Source organism: Chelmon rostratus, chromosome 23, assembly GCF_017976325.1.
Source record: "Chelmon rostratus isolate fCheRos1 chromosome 23, fCheRos1.pri, whole genome shotgun sequence".
Classification (NCBI taxonomy): domain Eukaryota; kingdom Metazoa; phylum Chordata; class Actinopteri; order Chaetodontiformes; family Chaetodontidae; genus Chelmon; species Chelmon rostratus.
In genome coordinates, this window is record NC_055680.1 from 18,990,280 (window position 1) to 19,011,135 (window position 20,856).

A 20,856-nucleotide genomic window follows, 5' to 3' on the forward strand; every position below is an offset into this window, starting at 1 on the left:
ATAACTACTTCATTGAGAACGGCTTAGACTGGCAGAACTGTGTCGGGGTGTGCAGTGACGGTGCAGCATCAATGACTGGCAGGCATCAGGGTGTCATCAGACAGATACTCGATCGTGCACCAGAAGCTAAATGGACACACTGTTTTCTCCACCGTGAAAGCCTTGCAGCAAAAAAGATGTCTCCAGATTTCCACCAGGTGATGGATCTAAGTGTGAAAACCATAAACTTTATTAAAAACAATGCTGCCAACTCCAGATGTTTTGCTAAGCTTTGCGAGGACATGGATGCAGATCACGTCCAGCTGCTATATCACAGTGAAGTGAGATGGCTCTCAAGAGGACTGGTCCTCAAGCGTTTGTTTGAAATGAGGAATGAAGTCTTCTCTTTTCTTACTGAGAAAAACAATCATCTTGCACAGTACTTTGCCAACACAGTGTTCACAGCAAAACTTGCCTACCTCTGTGACATTTTTTCACTGCTGAACCAACTGAACATCTCACTTCAAGGAAGAAACAGCAACATATTTTTTGTTGCAGACAGAGTTCAAGCTTTCAAGAGGAAACTTGCTTTGTGGACCAAGAGGGCCCAGGAAAAGAGGATGGACATGTTCCCTCTTTTGTCTGATATTTTGGAAAACTCCCCACAGGTGAATATCAGTGACTCAGTCTCTCAGCACCTCTCACAACTGGCAGAGAAATTTGATAACTACTTTCCTGAGGATCCCAGAGAGGGAAACATGTGGGTTTTGGACCCATTTTCAGTAGATCCCACTGCAAATGATGTTGCTCTGCCCTCACATCTGGAATCCCAGCTTCTGGAAGTTTCCACTGACAGCACTTTAAAGTTGCAGTGGAGCAAACTGGACCTGGGTTCCTTCTGGATTGCTGTCTCAAAGGAGCACCCATGTCTTGCACTGAGGGCTGTGAAACTCCTTCTCCCATTCACGACTACATACCTGTGTGAATCAGGATTCTCCATTGTGGCCACAACCAAGACCAAAGCCCGAAACAGACTCAGAGCAACGCTGGAGGCTACGCTGAGAGTGAGCCTTTCCCCCATTCCACCCAGACTGGATCTGATTATGTCTCAGAGGCAGGCCCAAGTGTCTCATTAAGAGGTGAAGATAAAAAAGGGAGTTGTATTACTGTTGTTCATTATTGTTATTATTGTTGTTATTGTTGACTTGTCAGATATAAAGATTCTTCTGGTTCTGCATGCCTGCTGAAGCAATTGTCAAATGACTTTGCAGATTATAAGGCTATAGTTTCATTTGCACTTTAATACAAATTTATTTAGAGTTTATTTAATTTTAAAAAATCATTATTTGAATGTATTTATTTTGTCACCTTTTTATTAATTTATTGTTTTATATTTATATTATGTTTATTTAATTTTTTTATTTATTATAAGTAAAATCTAAATATTGGTCCTATTTTTAATTAAAAAGCCTGACTTGATCCTTTAAAAAAAAATCTTGTCCTGGCTTGATTTGTGCCAGGAATTATCAGCCTGTTCAGTGGCTTGATGTGTGTGCAGGTTTACATACACATGTCTAATAAAAGTCTTTGTGATGATCCCATTGTATCATGTCATTTTATTTGACAAGGTTTTTGCTTGTTAAACTGTAAGTGAATTTGGTTTACTATTGAATACAAATCAACCATGAGTGAGGTCAATTAAACCTATACAGTGTAAATATTTTATGGGCCCTGGGCCACTTTGTACTATAAAAATTGGGCCTCAAGGTCAAAAAGGTTAAGAACCCCTCCTCTATATAATTCACTCCTTTCTCGTCACTCCAGTCATTAACAGGGGAGGTGTGTCTTCTGCCTGTCTGCCAGTCTGGGAATGTGGAATGTGATTGGCCTGAAGTCACATGGCCACATACCCAGCCCATCATTGGCTGTTATGCATGTGTATGTAAATAACCGGTTGACTTTACTTCTGACTTATTTAGGCAGAATTATGTATTTCTATCGATACGTTTTTATTGATAGATTGACTAAATGAACAGGCTCCATTAACTTTGCAACCCTCACTTTCATACTGACTTTGTTAAACTGAGACGTTCGATGTTGCTGACACATTCTCCAAGAAGAGGCTTTGAGTGACACCCACTCATGCACATTCAAGATGGGGGGGCAGATTTTTTCCTCCTTTATTGAAGGTGAAGAGAGTTCATCTCTGCAGCAAACGTCAAACTATTGTTCGGTCACATTTCACAGGAGACAGGATAATGAGTCTGTTGATGAGTTCCTGAGTTAACGACCTCGTACCTTTCATGCCTGTCTATAGGTTCACACGCTCAGCCAGGAACACTCTGTCAGCAGGTGATGAGCTATGTGTCACATACCGTACCTGTAGGTGTGACACAGGTGTCGCATGTTCAGGATGTTCTGAACCCTAACCCATGTTCTTCATGAACTACCTTTACAAAGGATTTCTTGCTCAGTTACATTCCTCTGCTCGACAGTCGTGACTCTGTTGGTATGTGAAGCACAGAGTGTGGAATCCTTTAATTAAGAGCATAGACAGTATAGAAAAGCACCTACAGGTGGGTTGGGACATATTTACATGACAGGTAGCTCATCTCAACAGAAAGGCTCAATCTGACAGAAACATCTTCTAATGTTCCCAGTCTGGTTGAGAAAAGGTGCATCGTTCAGGTGGTCTGTAGTAGTCAAACATAGTGTGGGAGGACTGCTAAAAGAAAAGAGTGATATTCAAAAGACATGTACTCACCAAACAAAATGTTTTTAAAACCATGTGCTGCTAAAAGGATTGAGGCTGTCCCCCCTCCTCTTTGACCATTTCTAATAGAATATGAAAAGTCATAACTGGGGGGTGAGGCTTCGATGAGGTTTGCAGGTCCGTCACTGCCAAGCCACGTTTCTATTAAAAACATACAAAGCCAGGTGTTCAGGCTGAGCAGCCTGCTGAAACTGCCAATTCCTCGGACACAGGTGGGGGTGGGGCCAGAGATAAAAACACCTGACTGAAGCTGTTTGACCGTATTGAAAAGGTCGATAAAATCCCGCTTTAGATGTTCGGACTGCTGTTTGGAGATATCATTCGTACCTGCGTGGATGATCTGTCGGCCTCTGGATAAGATCTCCTGATGTCTGGAATTTTCCTCCTTATGTCTGTAACAGTGGCACCTGGGAAAGACAGCCTGAGTGCCCCCCTCATCCGCACGTTTCTCCTCAATGATGATGGTGTTTGGAGGGTCCGTCAGCTGGGTAGTAGGGGGGCCTGTGGTCGTACTTTACACCTACACCTCTACCTCCACCTGCACCTTCTGTGTACTTGACTTTTATGTACACACATATACTATAATTATATACATTTTAGTATATCAGCACATTTCAGTTTCATTGGCATATTTTATTCTGTCGGTACATTTCACTGTGTATATTTTATATTTTATGCTGCTTGTATATTTTATTCTGTTTGCACATTTCACTTCCATATTTTATTGTTTATTGTTTAGTATATTTTATTGCCTCAGTATATTTTCATTCTGTTATATTTTTAATTGCTTCACGAATATTTTTTTTTATTGCATGTTGGTTTATTTTATTTTATTGTAGTTATCTTAATTTTATTCACTCTTTCTAGTCTTATCTTTCTTACCATCTAACATGGGGGTTGCAATGAAAATTTCATTGACATGTGCAATGACAATAAAGACTCTTGAATCTTGAATCTCCTGGCAGGGTCCCGTTTTGTGACGGACCGTGACGGACTTTTCTGCCAGCTCTTATGGGGTTGTGCAGAGCGGACCCGGAGAACCGTGATGTCGGCTGGTTCAGGTGCATACCTGGGCGATGACTGCAGGGTGTTCGGGTTGGAGCCTTTTGGGAGCGGTGGGAATTCCAGCTCGTCCAGAGCATCAAACCTGTTGCTCAGTTCGAGTGCAGAGGGAGGTCAACGTATTGCTCCTTTTATTCCTCTGGATTTTGGACCACGGCATCTCCGCCGGAGTGGAACTGATCAGTCGCTTGGGCTTGACTCCTTGGAGAAGCCAGGGGTTCCGGTCTGGATGTTGGGTGACTGGGACTGTAGAGTCGAGCTCCCCTCCAGTGGCGCTCTGAGTTGCTCCCAGAGTGACTACCTTGTCTTCTTTGAGCCGGTATGGAGTTCGAGGATGGTCCATCTGAGGATGGCACCCAGATGGAGAAGTAAGGGGCGGCATGCTGAAGAGAGCAAATTGCTCACGGCTCTTCAACAGCAGGTAGCAGCTAGTTTTAGCTGTAGCTTTTGTAGTTTATGTTGGAGGAGGTGGATCAGAAGCTCGCTAGCTTTCCTGCTAAAAACAAGCCGGTGCTTGCTGCAGTTTCAGCAGTATCCTGGTTGTCACTCCACTCGTCTTTCGCTGTCTCCCTGGTGGTCCTCCAGTGGTGGAAGACCTTCCTTCAGAGAAGAAAATGTGTGGGTAGAAATCTGTAGGCTGGTTGGTTCACTGTAGACCAAAAAGTTGTATGGTGCAGGCCCCCACACTTTACAAACTCAGCGGCAACAACACTGACTGTTTTTTCCTGGTTTCACCATAACCTAGATGAATGCGAGTCTTCACAGATGCACCGACACAAAGATAGGCTGACGTTTCATTTTGCTAAATACCCGCAGATTAATTATCCTTGATTATCCGACATTTTGTTAGCATTCAGTTAGCACAACATTAGCTAACCAAAACCCTATCAAAGATATGTTGCTTGTGGAAAATGGGTCCAACATTTACTTGGTGACTATGGGGCGAAACAATCGCTCACAACCGGTGCTCACGCTCACTACAGGCTGCAGCAGAAGCTCCAGCTGGCTCCTCTGCGGGTCGATCTCCTGCCTCAAACCTGAAGCCTCCTCCTCGTACCTGGCTACTGTTAGCCCGATTCTTTAGTTGGAAGCCCAAGAACAAGCCGAAGACATCTTCATTTCACAGATGTAGAATTTATTTAGGTCACAGGTAAAGTAAGGCAGCGCTGGACCCAGAGTGATAGAGCTCTCGCAGGACATGTCGACAACTGTCGACATTTTCGACGTAGAAAGTCTGAAGTTTGACCAAGACTTCAAGCGTTTCTTTAGTAGGACCGCTTGCAATGTGCACGTACTCTAATGTTGTTTGACTGAAAATCCTTCACACCAAAGGTTCCGCTCTTCTTCTACGTTTTACTGCCGCTGGTGTCCATCTCGCATCACTGCCGTCTTGTGGATTAGCTGTCCTCAAACATGATGAAAAAACCCAATAATAATAAATTAATAATAAACAGAATTAATTACAGTAAATAACACATTGGACTAAAGGGCTGTCAGAGCTAATAGAAAATAAATAAACAAACAAAAAAGAAAAATACAGTAAAATAAAATCCAATTAGGTAAAAGTAAAGAAGGGGGCTGGAAGGCTTTCATAAGCAGTGTTTAAATAGATACATTCATAAATAAAAATGTTGGGTTAATTAATTAATTTTAAAAAAGACTTAAACTGAATTGGATAAAATCTGACAAAAAAGCTGTTGGGATTTCCCCAATAATAGAATAAATATATGCAATGAAATTAAAAAATAAAATTCAAATGAACAAAATTCAAGGAAAAATAAACTAAAGGGCTGCCAGGATTTCCAAACGAATGACAAACACGTTCTGATTCAGGAGAACTCTGAGCTTTTAGCTTTTACTGCTCTTCACTTTCTTGAGTCTTGACTTTAGGAGATTTTAATGTTGCTCTTTGCGGCCCCTCTGGTTCTTCTTTTACTGTGATCTTTACAGACAGTTGTGAAATCTTTCCAGTTGAGAGCCCGACTTACAGACAGGGACATACACCGGTCATAGTTTTCTCCTGTGGTTTTAATGTGTGTTGATCTCTGTGAGGCTAACTTATGTGTTTGTCACCACAAAGCTGTCATTTTTAAGTCCCTCCTTCCACCTCCTGCTTCCTGAGTCAGAAATAGCTTTGCGTCCACTGCCTGTGTTCCCTCCTGTGTTAAGCATGCATTGGTTCACCCATCGCTCAAGAAACTGAACCTCGACCCTCTGGACTGTAAAACTTTCAGACTCCAGACTTCTAGATGACCATTTTTATCAAAAGATTTACAGAAGATCGTCGACTGCTTTAGACTGGTTAAAATCTTTGTTGTCAGTTTTCAGTAGCGCTCGGTAATGCCTCCTCTTCTGTGGCCCCTCTGACCTGTGGTGTTCCCCACGGCTCCATCCTTGGTCCCTGTTGTTCTGTGTACACATGAGATCCATCAGTGCCGATAAGATCAGACACCCTCACCTGGGTGACCCAGCTGGGGCTGATCAGACCCTGGCTTGTGTCTGAGTAAGCTTCCACCGCTCGGTCCTCCTCAAACACAGCCATTTTGAGGCTCCTTCTGCTGCCTTAGTGTTGTGTATGAAGGTCTGCCTCTTGTTGACACCTGCGTCAAACTATTGTTCGGTCACATTTCCCAGGAGACAGGATAATGAGTCTGTTGATGAGTTCCTGAGTTAACGACCTCGTACCTTTCATGCCTGTCTATAGGTTCACACGCTCAGCCAGGAACACTCTGTCAGCAGGTGATGAGCTATGTGTCACATACCGTACCTGTAGGTGTGACACAGGTGTCGCATGTTCAGGATGTTCTGAACCCTAACCCATGTTCTTCATGAACTACCTTTACAAAGGATTTCTTGCTCAGTTACATTCCTCTGCTCGACAGTCGTGACTCTGTTGGTATGTGGAGCACAGAGTGTGGAATCCTTTAATTAAGAGCATAGACAGTACAGTAAAGCACCTACAGGTGAGTTGTGACATATTTACATGACAGGTAGCTCATCATGTGTGACTGTGTTGGGTCTCAACAGAAAGGCTCAATCTGACAGAAACATTTTCTAATGTTCCCAGTCTGGTTGAGAAAAGTGTAGTGAGATCCATCAGTGCCGATAAGATCAGACACCCTCACCTGGGTAACCCAGCTGGGGCTGATCAGACCCTGGCTTGTGTCTGAGTAAGCTTCCACCGCTCGGTCCTCCTCAAACACAGCCATTTTGAGGCTCCTTCTGCTGCCTTAGTGTTGTGTATGAAGGTCTGCCTCTTGTTGACACCTGCTATGTCCAGGAGATGTAATGCCTTGCAGAGGGGCCGACCAACAAATCTTCTGCAGTGAACTTCTATAGGCTCAATCCAGTCTTATGGCCTGCAGTACCTGGTGATGCTGCCGACGATGGTGGCCGTCTCCCACGGCTTTCAGGCAGCCACTGAGAATGTGCTCCAGTGTCCAAACCCGAGAACACAGGGCGCAAGCAGAAGTCTCAGTATTGCCCCAGTACAAGAGTTTGATGGAGTTGAAAGCATGTTGTGGACTGACTGGACAAGGAACCTGATATGCAGGGGTTTGGCTTACCATAGCTTGGACCAAGATATCCTGCGATCCAGTGTCCGGTTCTATCACATCGAATCTCCTAGTCGATGCATCCCCACAGCTCCAGTGGCCCCACTTGTTCTCACTTCCTATTGGACCAAGTGGCATGTAGCTCTACCCCTGTTGCTGGCTTGGTTGCAGCTAGTTGTTGGGTTGCTGCCAACCTGGCCCATTCAGATGACACCTGGCCCACAAGCATCCTGTGTCGAAGGCGGGAATCTACCTGCTCCACTGCTACCTGGGAAGCCCCAGCCCCCTGCAGAGGTAATGGCTGATCTTCCGTCCTATGTTGTACACCAGTAAGGGTCAAAGGATGCATATGTGTGTACATATATATATACATATCTTTGGAAAGAGTTTTAAAGTACACTTTAAATGGTCACATTTGGGTTCAGACCTCCTCTATCCTTTCTCGTCACTCCAGTCATGGAGTGGAGGTGTGTCTTCTGCCTGTGTGTGTGTGTGTGTGTGTGTGTGTCCCAGTGTACTGACAGTGATGACTGGATGAGTTTCAGTGCAGAGAGTTCATCTCTGCAGCAAACGTCAAACTATTGTTCGGTCTCATTTCACAGGAGACAGGATAATGAGTCTGTTGATGAGTTCCTGAGTTAACGACCTCGTACCTTTCATGCCTGTCTATGGGTTCACACGCTCAGCCAGGAACACTCTGTCAGCAGGTGATGAGCCATGTGTCACATACCGTACCTGTAGGTGTGACACAGGTGTCGCATGTTCAGGACATTTGTTCCAGTTTGTCAGTGCACCTGAGCAGCTACAAGCAGCTTCACCATGTTTGGTTTTAAATCTGGCTCCAATCAGCAGAGCAACGCTGACTGAGCCCACAAGTCTAATGGGCTGAAACACACTCTGACAAATGATCAGATATTGACTTTGGTCCTTCACCACTGATTGATAAAGGAGCAGCACTGAGTTCTCAACTCTCTGCACTGACTTCCTGTCAGTTAGAGAACCGACTGAGGATTGATAAAACTGCTGCTTCTATATTCATCACCACATGGTTTAAAACCTAAATACGTCTCTGATGTTCTTCTCCAACTTTAACCCACGAGATCTGTGAGGATGGCAGGCGCTGCTCAGCTCCAGTCTTCGTTCAGGAAACCTTCTTCATGAACATGTCAAAGGATTTCTTGCTCAGTTACATTCTTCTGCTCGACAGTCGTGACTCTGTTGGTATGTGGAGCACAGAGTGTGGAATCCTTTAATTAAGAGCATAGACAGTACAGTAAAGCACCTACAGGTGGGTTGGGACATATTTACATGACAGGTAGCTCATCACGTGTGACTGTGTTGGGTCTCAACAGAAAGGCTCAATCTGACAGAAACATCTTCTAATGTTCCCAGTTTGGTTGAGAAAACCCCGTAAACTGCACAAATGTGATGCAAATTGTTCGTCAGATTTGATCTTTGACATAATTAACAGACGACAGGAAGGGCTCGTGTCCGTGGTTCTGCTCATAAACGGTCATTGTGTTCCATCTTTGACAAAATGTTTTCTGCCATGATGGAAAAATATTTGTTGTCTTTGTGGACACATGATTGTATAAAGGTTATTCATTTTCACTGATTAAGACGTGTGCTTTGAATGTAAAAAAGGTGCCAGAGTGCATTAACAAGGCATCAAACACCACTGGTTGGCTCCACCTGTAGCCCCGCCCCTTCTACCTCCCTGGGTGTGAACAGCAGCGAGGACGCACATAAAAAGAGAGAGAGAGAGCGAGAGAGCAACAGAACCATCAGAGTCTCCTGAACAGCAGCCTTCATCTTCCTCATCCTCCATCAGACCTCCAGAGGGTAAGACAACCTGCCCCCTCCTCGTCTGTCTCTTCTTCTCTCCACTGATATTCACATCTGAACACATCTTAGTTCACATCAACACGTCACTGTTGACAGTGTGAGTTAAAAACGGCTTCTGGAGTAAAACAAAGTGTGTTTTGTGCCAGACTGATAGTCAGTCACTGTGTCGGCAGTTATTACAGCGTTATTACAGAAGATCTAGGAAGTCGTGCAGGTGAGCGCGGCGCAGACAACCGAGGAGAACGTCAGTATTACGGTCACAACTTGATGTAGATCATCGATTATCTTCACGATCCATTCATTTCCAAATCGACAGCTGATCATTTGAAAAAGAAAAATCTGAGAAAATACAAAAACAATCGTCCAACAAAATGTCCTAAAGCCTGAGGTGCTGTCCTGAAACAACTCGTTTAGTCAAACAGTTTGACGACTGTTCAAAACCCAAAGATGTTCAATTGACATGACGTGAAAGAAAAGCTGCACGCTCACATTTTCAAGGCGGACGAGAAACAATTCACTGATGATCAGAACGGTTGCAGATTCATTTTTTGTCCATCAGATTAATGGATTAACTGTCGAATTGTTTCAGCTCTGTTTAGCACGAGTGTTCAAAACGTGCTGGCTGACTTCAAACTGTGTTATTTCAATATTCAGTCATTGTTTCAGGATTCTGAGCCTCCATCAGAGTTACAAATTTAAATGGAGGTGTGCAAAAACACGCCAGCTGGGTATGAACACTTTTTAATTCAAGGTACAAAAAGGGATCTCAGATACATTTAGATCATAAGAGGTCATTTTTTGTGCTTCTCCATTCAACAAGTCTGAGTAAGAGCTTATTCTCATCATTGATATGAATTATTTGTTGCTGCTAAACTGGAGAAATATTTGGATAAAAGGGTTTTTAAAGGTAATTTGAAGACTTCAATGAGCTTTATTGTTGGACTTTGGGAAACTGAGCTAAAATCTTTTCACAGTTTTCTCACATTTTATAAACCAAACAATGAATTGAGAAATAAAGTTGCAGATTAATGGATGATGAAAAAATAGTAATTTTCAGCCTGGAGAATGAGCTCAGATGTGACGTCAGTGTTCTGCTGTGAAAAAATGTCTTTCACAGCGACTGAATACTGCAACATTTAGACCAATCACAGACATGCAGGGTTTGTGCGGTCATGGAAAAACCTGGAGAAGTCATGGAAGTGTCATGGAAATCCACATTTGTACAGTATGAATCCTGCTCATGGACTTTATTTCCTGTTTGTCAGGAAAAGACTTGAACTTTGAATGTGGCTGTGACTTTCTGTCCAACTGTGTGTCTTCCAGCTCTCTGCCAGCTGATTGGCCTCCTCCAACATGCTCCGCCCCCTGCTCCTCCTGTCTGCTCTCATTGGGCTGCTGCCTGGTAAGCACACACGCCCGAGGCAGCCATGTTGAAACTCCACCCACAAGACGAGTTGAGGGACTTCAGTAGAAGCAACATAATAAATTAGCAAACAGTCTGAGGACAAAGAGCAGAAAGACTTGAAGTCAGTCAGAAACTTTAAGTGCTGATAATCTGCCAAATATGGAGAGATGTTCCTGACACCTCTTTGTTTCTAAGAAGAAGTGGGACCTCATGATGTGATATGAAAAGTTTTGATTGACTGATAAACAAACTCTGTTTTATTCCTTCATGAAGTCAACATCTGAATCCTTCCCTGTTGTCCAACCAGCTCACAGACTCTAGTTCTGACGTCTCATGTGTCTCCATCGTCTTCAGGTGCTGAGCAGCAGTTTGTTGGTTCTGCAACATTAGACATCTCCTCTTGTCCCATCACATATTATGGAGAGCAGTTCACAACGCTGTATGTAAGTAGGAAGGAGCCTGATGCTTGAGAATATCTGTCTTTGTCCATCTAGTGTCTCATTAATGTCCAGTGCAGTGACACTGAATGTCTGAACATCAACTGATGTAACATCCAGAAGAGTGAGAGCTCTGACTGAAACCTCCACAACTCACTGAGTGAAGTGAAGTTGGCCAGAGCTCTTTGTAGAAAAGTTCTTTTGTGAATTCACTCGTTGTGTCTCTTTAACAGGTGAACGCCTCGGATGATGGATTCAAAGCCTGTTTCAACATGAGTATGGACTGTATTATTGGGCCTGCACTCGATAATGAGACATTTTCCTACAATGCAGTGGTTGACAATGAAACACATTACCATCAGAATTTGAATATTTCCAGCCCACTGATATGCTCAGTGGAGTTGAGTGGGAATATCAATTCACTTCCTGTGAGTGTTGTTCACTGTCATGACTCAATAAATAGAAATTTAACTGTTTAAACACTCAAAAGAACAAATGATCAAGAACTTTTCTGAAATCTCTTGGAGTAAATTTCCTAATACTGACAGTAACTCCTCTGTTGGCTCTTTACAGTTTTCTCTGACAATAAGCAGCTTTGGCTCACAAGCAGCTGTGAAATTTGAAGCAGAAGACGCGGGTCCATATGTGAGTATGAAGTGTCAAATGAAAGGAAAAACCAACATAAAGTGTCTTTGTGAGCTGTTGCCATTGATTTTACAAGTCTCTGGAACTCTACAGGAGGGATGAACACCATTCTTCCAAAAGATATTCCCTCATTTGGTGTTTTGATCGTTGACTGTGAAGGCCACGGCACATGACACTTGGAGAAACCGATGCACACTGCTCCCCCATCACCCCTCACCCTCCCAAAGTGACCCAGTGATACTGACACCAAAGGATTGAAGGCAGCACATAGACTGCACCAGAGTTCAGCAGGATTGTTTCATTTCTCCACCAAAATGTATGATACCAGAATCATTTCAAGATGCTGGAATCACATCAAAGCTCCACACAGCGTCATGCAACCATGTGATCCCAACACCCCCAGTTTGAGTCCAGTCCAGGACCTTTGTTGCATAGCGACCCTCCCTCTTTTCTACTGTTGGCTATCTAAATAAAGACAAACATCAAACTACAAATACTTGAAGAAATCTGGACACAGTTACTTTTTACCATCAGTTGAACAAAAATAAGGCAACACGTCATGTTTAGTTGAACAAGCGGACAAGACAGAGTCATTTTTCTACTGAGTTTAGTTTCTTTTAATCATGTCTGAAATCATGATCTCTGCTCTGTGATCCTAACATTGGTTGTGTTTGTTGCTGTCTAGGTGTTTTACTTACTAGCCACAGGTCTGGGTGTAGATGCAGTGAGTTTGACAAACACAACCCCGATCTACAAAGACATCAGCGCATGCAGACAGTCAGGTTGGGAAATCCACTGGATCCATAAATCTTCCCTTCAAAACTGAACTGTAGTATTAATATGTTGCTGTCTCTTGTTATTGGACAGTTTGTAAACTATAAAGTGAACTTTGACATTTGAACCTGATTCTTCACTTCACAGGTGGTTTGTATGTCTATGATGATGAGATCATTTCTAACCCAGACACCTGCTCCACTGCTTACTGTGATAGTGTGGCAACCATTCAGACTGATGGATGTCCCCCACTGCAGCGTTGTCGTGGCAACAACGTGTAAGTATGTGTGCTTCACGTTGACGAGAAGGAGCTGTGATGATACAGGAACTTGATGAGGAATCTTTATTCAGGGACGCGTCACTGAGAGCAACAGATTTGACTGCAGGAAGCTTTTAATGTGAAGCAGCAGCAGCAGGAAATGTTGGGTTTGCATCAGCAGGAACTCAACGCAGCTCAAATGCAGCTCTGATAGGAGCAAAGAGATGAGAGAACAGTGAGGCTGATATCTGTGAGATAAAAGAGGAGCAGAAACATCTATGTGTTGTGTCTCAGAGAGATCTACTGAAGTTAGCATGCTAACTATCTAGCCTGGGTCCATCCCATCTCGTAGTACCACTGTGTACCTCAGGAGGACTTAGTAAAGCTCAGGCCTCTGGAGGTGGGCTCTGACTGATGCCTGACCCCCCACTCGCTCCTCTCCCACTTCACCTGCCCCCCCCCCCCTCCATTTTCTGAACTCACTTTGTCTTCATCCTCAAGTCTCACAGTCCCATCTGGAGCCACTGTAAATCACCTCAGTACAGTATTCATGATCATCAAACTGGCCTCCATCAGAGGCTGTTTGGCCCTGGTCTGGCTGTGTTCACTCAGAAGCTGCTGAGCCTGGTTCCGTTGCCTGCTCACCTGGCTCCGGTTCTGGTGCCCTTTCCAGCACCACTCCCTGCCAGCAATCCCCACTGGGTCCCCATATTCCAGGCTTGAAACCTTCCTCTTCCTGGTGGTCTAAAGCTGCTCTGCTAGCAGTGTGAACAACACCAACACTCCCCAGGTGCTCCAAGCTCCCAGTCCAGACCGTTAGTTGCACAGCTAACCGAGCTAACGAGCGAACAGCATTTCCAGTTGGCAGCAGTTAGCGGTTACTTCGGTCATTAGCTGCTGTTTGTTTGTATTATGAATTCAACAGGTGGCCAATCCTTACATATTGCAAAACAAGATTTTGAGTCGATGGAGGAGACATGACAAGTTGGCCCCATTCAGTCCTGCTACCAATCAGGACGACAACAGTGTGTGTCAGCGCAGTTTTCCTCCCCTGTGAGGCTGCAGTGGAAACTCAGTCATCAGGGCAACTTGCCACTAAAGACAGACTATACCGAGCCCATGGCAAAACACTGCCTGACCTCCAGCTGAGACAATCAAATATTACACAGATAAAGGCCTCAATTATGACATGAACATGAACAGAAGACTTCACTCCTGTAGTTTGTTTGTTTGAGGGTCCCCTGGTGGCCGCGGCCCTCAGCAGCAGCAGCTGATGGTGTTTGTTGTTTCTGTCCCTCTCCGCCTCCATCAGCTGCATGTTTGACCCCATCTGCACTGTGACCGGCCCCGCTGTCATTGACTTTATTGACCAACTGAAGACTGTGGAGGATCGGTGTGGGTACACCCTGCTGACAGGTTCGCCAATCGAAAACCTCACCGTGGTGGCGAACTTCCAGGAACGTCGTCGTAGAGATGTGAGCTTTTTGGACAGCGTGACACTGCGGCTGCAGGGGCAGGATGATGTTCACCTGGAACAAGGCGGGATAGTTAAGGTAAGCTACCTACAGCCACAGTCTGGTGTCAGTGTGGACTGTGATCCCAAATCCTCGTCACATCCTCTGCTGAGTCAGCTCTCATCTTTCTTCTCAGTGACATTAGAAGCAGTTGTTTGAATTCTGGTGAACTCAGTGGTTGTTGCAGTGAAAACAGTCTGTTTGTGTGTGTTTGTGATGTTTGAAGCTGTGTTTCCTCCACTTTGTCTCTCTGCTGTGATGCAGGAGGGGAACACAGTGCTGACCATCAACGGCTCGACTGATCTGGGAAACGGTGTGGAGGTCTTTGTGGACCCAACTGGAGTCACAGTCACCGTGTCGAACCCCGAGTCCACCACTTCTGTCTTCTTTGACGGGAACACTGCACAGATCATCTTCATAGGTACAGAAACTGAAATCCTGCCACTCACCACACAGGACTAGTAATTGTGGTGCTCAGCCCTCATCTGGGGCATCAGGACTAAACTCAGCTGTCCTTTAGTGAGCTGCTGTTCACCCAGTATGAACGTTGATACTGATCTGACCCACATCCTGTTCTGAACCTGTCCAGGACCTGCTGAACTAGATCAGGAACTGGAGGGATTGTGTGCCAACTCCACGACTGTGAGTGATGAGAGACTTCCTGAGAACAATGGCAGCAGGTGAGACCTCAATCACAACCCACTGAATGCTGTTGATCACAGGGTTCAATGTACTTTGTAGTCTCATATTGAAATTCAGTTCCTGAACACATCTTAACTTGTCTGGACTCTTAATATTTTGGTTGACTCTGTATGTTGTGATTTCTTGGTTGTCTCACAACAATGAGCATTTCCAGGACTTGACTTTGAAATGATCTGGACGCCTCTTGAAAAAGAAGAAAGGTTCTTCTGCCTTTTGACTTGTGGACTGAAACAAAGACACAAAGCTAATGTGTATCTATAACACTCAGAAAGTGTGTTTGTGTTTATCTGAATAAGTCAGAGCAGGGGAACAGTCCTCACCTTGTGTTGTGTGTCGCCCTCTAGCTGTGAGGTGCAGTACAATGACACTGCTGACAGTTCCATCAACTGCACCATGATGACTGAACGGTGAGCAGAAGAAACATCTCTCTGTATTCTACTTCCATCTGTGTGCTGAATGACATGTTCCATCACATGTTGAATGACATGTGATGTGAGGAGGGATGGGAGATAAACACACCTGAACTCATTTGGGGAACAGAGTTAATCACATTTTGTGTGAACAGAAATCTGTGTGACATGAAGCTTCAACAGCTGTCCCGTGTTTAGGTTTATTCCCAGTTATAGAACGTAACACAGCGCTGACTGGACTTCATCCTTCTGTCTCCCTTTCTGTCTCTTCACATCTGTGGAACAGCTGTAACCTCCTGTTGGAGGAGCCCTTCACCGCCTGTCACAACCACACCGACCCAGAGTCCTACATAGACGCCTGCATCGACACTTTGTGCAAATACCCTGCGGTGGACGGTCTGAACTGTCAGTTCCTGGAGGCCTACGCCAGAGACTGCAGCGTGCGGAGCAACGACACACTGGACAGCTGGAGGTCAACGGCCGGCTGCTGTAAGACTTCTCTCACTTCAGTTCAATTCAACAACACAGCCAAAACAGACACATGAACAGTTAAATGTGATGTTCATCTGTTTTATATTTAGACAGAAGAAAAACTGTTTTGTCTCACCTTATTAAGTTGATTTCAAGGTTCTTGCAGTCCTTGTGTGTTTGTGACAGAATTCATATTAAAAATGGTCAGTGTGTACGTGGCACAGTGCTGGAGATCGACGGTCACTCTGGTGAACGCCACAGTTTTCTTGATAGGATTCAGTCTTGTTTTATTCAAGCACACAGTTTTTCAGTGTTTTTGTTTACATGTGTGTCTCTCTGTGTCTCTCTCAGCCCCCCCTCAGCCCTTCTGTCAGGGAAGGATCTGCAGCGATCATGAGTTCTGTGCTGAGACCATCAGTGGTGGAATCGGCTGCTTCTGTCGGGCCATTTTTGCCTTCCCGTACAGATCGAATGACACCGTGGGTACGTCAGCTGTGACACAACAACACGACTGACTTGTGCAGAGTCCTGATCCTCAGAGGCTGCAGGGTTTTCTCACAGGGAGAGTTGTTTCACACAGATTGTGGAGCTGCTGATAACTGACCTTCAGCACTCAGTTTGACTGAATGTTTGTCATCAGGAGCACAGACGAACCAAACGACCATAAAAACTGGTCGTTTGGTTCCCTCCTTTATTTCTGCCTGTAGAGCAGCTCTGAATGAAAGAAAAGACAAATGTCAGCAAAGCAGGACTGAATGGTTTGACTTGTTGTGTCCCACATGGTGTAAATGTCTGTTCAGTCTGTCCTCTCTCTCATGGTCATGTTCCTGTTTCCCTCGTCCGTCCTGCTGGACGTTCAGGTCACCCGACGGTCTGCGAGGAGAACTCAGCCTCAGTTACTGTGGTCGGGTGTCTCCTGGAGGAGAAAGGCATCGACTATACGATGTTACACCTCAATGACCCCACCTGCACGGGTCAGAGAGATGAGCTGGACCACATGGTGACCTTCAGCTTCAACAGCAGCAACACCTGTGGGACGGAGGTCATGGTGGGTTCTCCACCACGTCTTTACTCTCAACAAGCAGCCAAATCTCTTCCAGCACTCTGCTGAGCTTCTCCTGCTCTCCTCTGGTTTGGGATCTTTCTGTGGTTTGGTTTCAGCTGTGACCTCCTTGGTTTCTAGAGATGTTGGTCATCTATGAAGCTGATTCTCTCCAGTCAACACCTAACAAATGTCACACTGCACAGCTGAATGTAAAGAGTTGTGATGAATTTGAATCTCTGTGACCCTGCAGGCCAACAACAGCCAACTGATCTACATGAACAGCATCGTAGGCAACAACAGCGTCTCTGACAACATCACTCGCCAGGACCAAGTCTACATCGACTTCTCCTGCGTCTTCACTCAGCCAGATGTCAACACTGTGACCTTCAGAATCAAAGACAGGTGAGTGGAGGCTGTTAACTTTGTGTTGTGAAGCTTGTTGTGAAGAGGTTTGTGAGTATAAGACAGCTGAGCTGTGTGTGTGTGTGTGTGTGTGTGTGTTCTCTGCAGCTCTGTGATTGAGAAGATCACATCTGGAACTTGGAATTACACTCTGACCATGAAGGCCTACACCGACGCCGGACGCACACAAGCTGTGGACTCCAACACTGAAGTCCAGCTGAACCAGCAGATCTGGGTGCAGCTGGAGACTGACGGGCTGGATGACGGTTTGGTCGCCCTGGTGACCGACTCCTGCTGGGCAGCCGACCAGGCTGAGAGTCTGAGATACAACCTGATTGTAGACGGGTGAGACTCACAGAGGCGGTCGCTGCTCGCTGCTGTTCCAAATGAATCAGAAGCAGGGACTCGTTCATAAATGTGCTCTGATGTGATGTGTGTTTTCCTGTTTGTCAACAGCTGTGCGAACCCCGATGATCAGACGGTGAATGTGGTGGGAAACGGAGCGGGAACGTCCAGCTACTTCTCCTTCAACATGTTCCAGTTCTTTAGAAGCTCTGGCGATATCCACCTGCACTGCAAACTGAACCTGTGTGGCAACCTGAACCAGACCTGCACCCCGGTACGCCTCCCAAACACACCACACACACACTCATGAAACCAGCAGCAAGTCACTGAAAACAGTTAGAACAGGGCGTCTGCCGGCCTCGTGGTTAACACACGTACTGTAATCCGTGATCACAGTGTTCCCGGGTCGATTCCAGCTCAGGACTTTGGTTCCGCGTCGTTCCCCTTCTCTCTTTCCACATTTCCTGTCACCTCTAGATCATCCTCTTTAGAAGAAATGCATAAAATGCCCCAAACAATCTTGATTAAAAGCCGTAAAAACAGCAGTTTGCAGATGTGTCAGACTGCTGCTGAGCATCCATCACCTCCACCAAAGACCGTCTGTCTCCTGTTGGTTTGTTCACTCTTCTAGTCCTGACCCGCTTCACATGACCTGCGTCACTCTGGAACACTCTGTGCAGCTGTAACCAAATTTAGATCATCCAGAAACAGCTGATGGCGTTTCACCTCCAGGTGACGCTGCAGCAACATGATGAATTTAGTCCAAACAAGATTGAGGTTTTCTCCAGAAATCACAGCTGCCATCAGCCAATCAGAATGTCTGTTGGTCACCGTGTGTATTCAGATTTGCATTAATGGTGAAGGAGTACTTTCTGCTCATTGTCCCAGTGTCAAACATGTAGATGTTCACACTGAAGGACACGAAAGGTGAGATGTTTGCTCTCAGCAGCATCAGTCCACAATGAATGGATCAGTGTGGGTCTTGTTCAGTCTGGACTTCATCTCTCTCTGTCTTTAACTTCCAGAACTGTAACGGAGCTTCTCGGAGACGCAGATCTGCCAAGCTGAAGTATGAAGACGAGGCCCCGGCCTTCATCTCCATGACCTGGACTCATTAGGTAAGACACAACTCTGCTGCTGACTGGTGACATCAGAGCAGCTGACCAGTGAGGTGAGAGCAGAGTCCTGCTGACCAGTGAAGGTGTGGTGGACCAAAACACATCAAGTCCAGCTACAAGATCTCCTCTTTGTGTTGATGCAGAGGTGATGTGAGGTGAACTCTCACGTTTGAATGTGTTTGAACAAGCAGGATAAAAGCTGCTTTAGTCGTGTTGACCTCTGAAATTAAGTCAGACAGGACCACCATCATCATCATCATCATCAGTGGCTACCGCTGCGGTTTGAGAGTACAGTAATAAGCAAGAAGAGCCTCATTGTGGCTTCAGTCAGAGACAGAACTAGATGCTGCATCTCTATCTACTAAACCAACAATCAGACGAGCAAACAGAGTTCAACTGTTTCCTCTTTACCAAGAGTCTGTGGCAGGTCAGCAGTGGGCAGGTGGCGCTCTCTAGTGGTGGACAACGTTGTGAACATGTACATCTGTTATTCAGTGATGCTCATGCTCTCAGATCAGTTGGAGAAGTATTACAGACACAGTAAGACGGACGAACCATGACAAGAGCGGTATTTAAAGATCTGGTGTTGGAGTAAGATGTGAGTCTGACAGGGAGGACCGGGGGGGGGGTCAAACATGGAGACTTCAGTCATGATGCAGGTTTGGAGAAAAGACATCAGTCACAGTTTGGTCTGCTTGTCTTCTCAGGTGGTTTCCACGGTGACTCGGACTGACCGTCAGGCTGTCCACCTTCACAATGATTCCTGACTGTTGCTTGGTCCTGATCCAGATCCCGAGTGTGTCAGTCCTTGGCCTTTGGAACAACATCTCCTGAAAGGACTAGCTCAGTCCTCACAGCAGATTTTCTGCAACTGGAACACATTCTTTTGATTTCACCTTTTTCCACTGAAATATGAAACAGTATAAAAACTATATGGTGAAGGGACGTGTGTGAAGAAGCTTGGCTTTAATTCTAATCATGTTATTCGTTCTATGGTATATCTACTCTCCCACTAATAACAATAATCACATGTTATTAAGGATTACTAATGATGATTAATGATTGCTGTCTGCATAGCGCAGTGGGTGAGAGGAATAAAATGAGGGTTTTGAAGCAGTTCACTGAGCTGTGGAGAACAGGTTCCATCTTGGAGACACTTGTTAGAAAAGAGGCAGCCACGAGGACGCCATAGCAGAACTTTAAAATCCTTCATATTGACTTGTTTGTTCTTTTTTGGAGACAGCCGTTTCTGTCAGCTTGTGCCTGTAACATGACTTCAGTTTTGCCACAATAAGGTCTAGAAGTCCACTGTGAGGAAAACAGTGAATTCAGTGCAAACGCAGCATCAACACGTTGATTTACAGATTCCAGGTCAGTCGGAGCTGATCTGTGTAGCCTCACTGTACCGATAATCTAAAGACAAGACCGGATCCTGCTGTCAGGCTCAAACACAAAAACACATCGACTAAATAAAACTCTGACAGACGGACTCTTTGAAATAAATATCAACTGAGTCCAAAACTGCTGCTTCCATGACGCTGAGATATGACTTGTGCTGTTGATCTTTATTATGTTACTGTTGTTCCAACCAAGAAAATAAATAAAAAGGTTTGTGGGAAAATCAAAACTATGACTTTGATTCGTTTCATTTCTTCATTTTATCTGAAAGTTTAAGCTCCTTCTCGATGACATCATCAAGCAAGACACTACAGGTGAACAGGGTGAAATGAAACTTCAATTAGATTTTAGTCATAAAATGTGAAATTAATCAATACAACTACCACTTTGAAAGAAACATTCAAATCCGTAATAAAAAAACAATTAAACTGAATATTCAGTTTGTGCTTTTTGATCCCTCTAACCATACTCATATTAAGATGTACAGTGGCATGAAAAGTTTGGGTACCCCTGATCAAAGTGTCTCTTCTTGTGAAAAGCTAAGTGAGTAAAAGATGATTGATTTCCAAACATTATAAATTTAAAGACCTTTCTTTCATATTTTAAGCAAGATCCTTTTTTTATTTCCACCTTTTACAGTTTCAAAGTGAGAAAAAAGGAAAAGGGCCTGAAGAAAAAGTTTGGGCCTCCTGCATGGTCGGTCCTTAGCAACACCCCC

At 44.8% G+C, this 20,856-nt stretch overlaps 1 protein-coding gene across 1 annotated transcript; it reads left to right on the forward strand.

The window, feature by feature from the left end:
- Positions 1-10,566: 10,566 nt before the first annotated feature.
- LOC121627009 (alpha-tectorin-like) lies at positions 10,567-18,740 on the forward strand. Its single transcript, XM_041965768.1, has 15 exons — positions 10,567-10,615; positions 10,973-11,061; positions 11,289-11,340; positions 12,622-12,751; positions 14,046-14,286; positions 14,512-14,668; positions 14,837-14,927; positions 15,294-15,356; positions 15,646-15,848; positions 16,182-16,313; positions 16,691-16,878; positions 17,126-17,277; positions 17,386-17,622; positions 17,734-17,896; positions 18,648-18,740. Exons 1-15 carry the CDS (start codon positions 10,567-10,569, stop codon positions 18,738-18,740), a joined length of 2,040 nt encoding a protein of 679 aa, XP_041821702.1.
- The last annotated feature ends 2,116 nt before the right edge of the window (positions 18,741-20,856 follow it).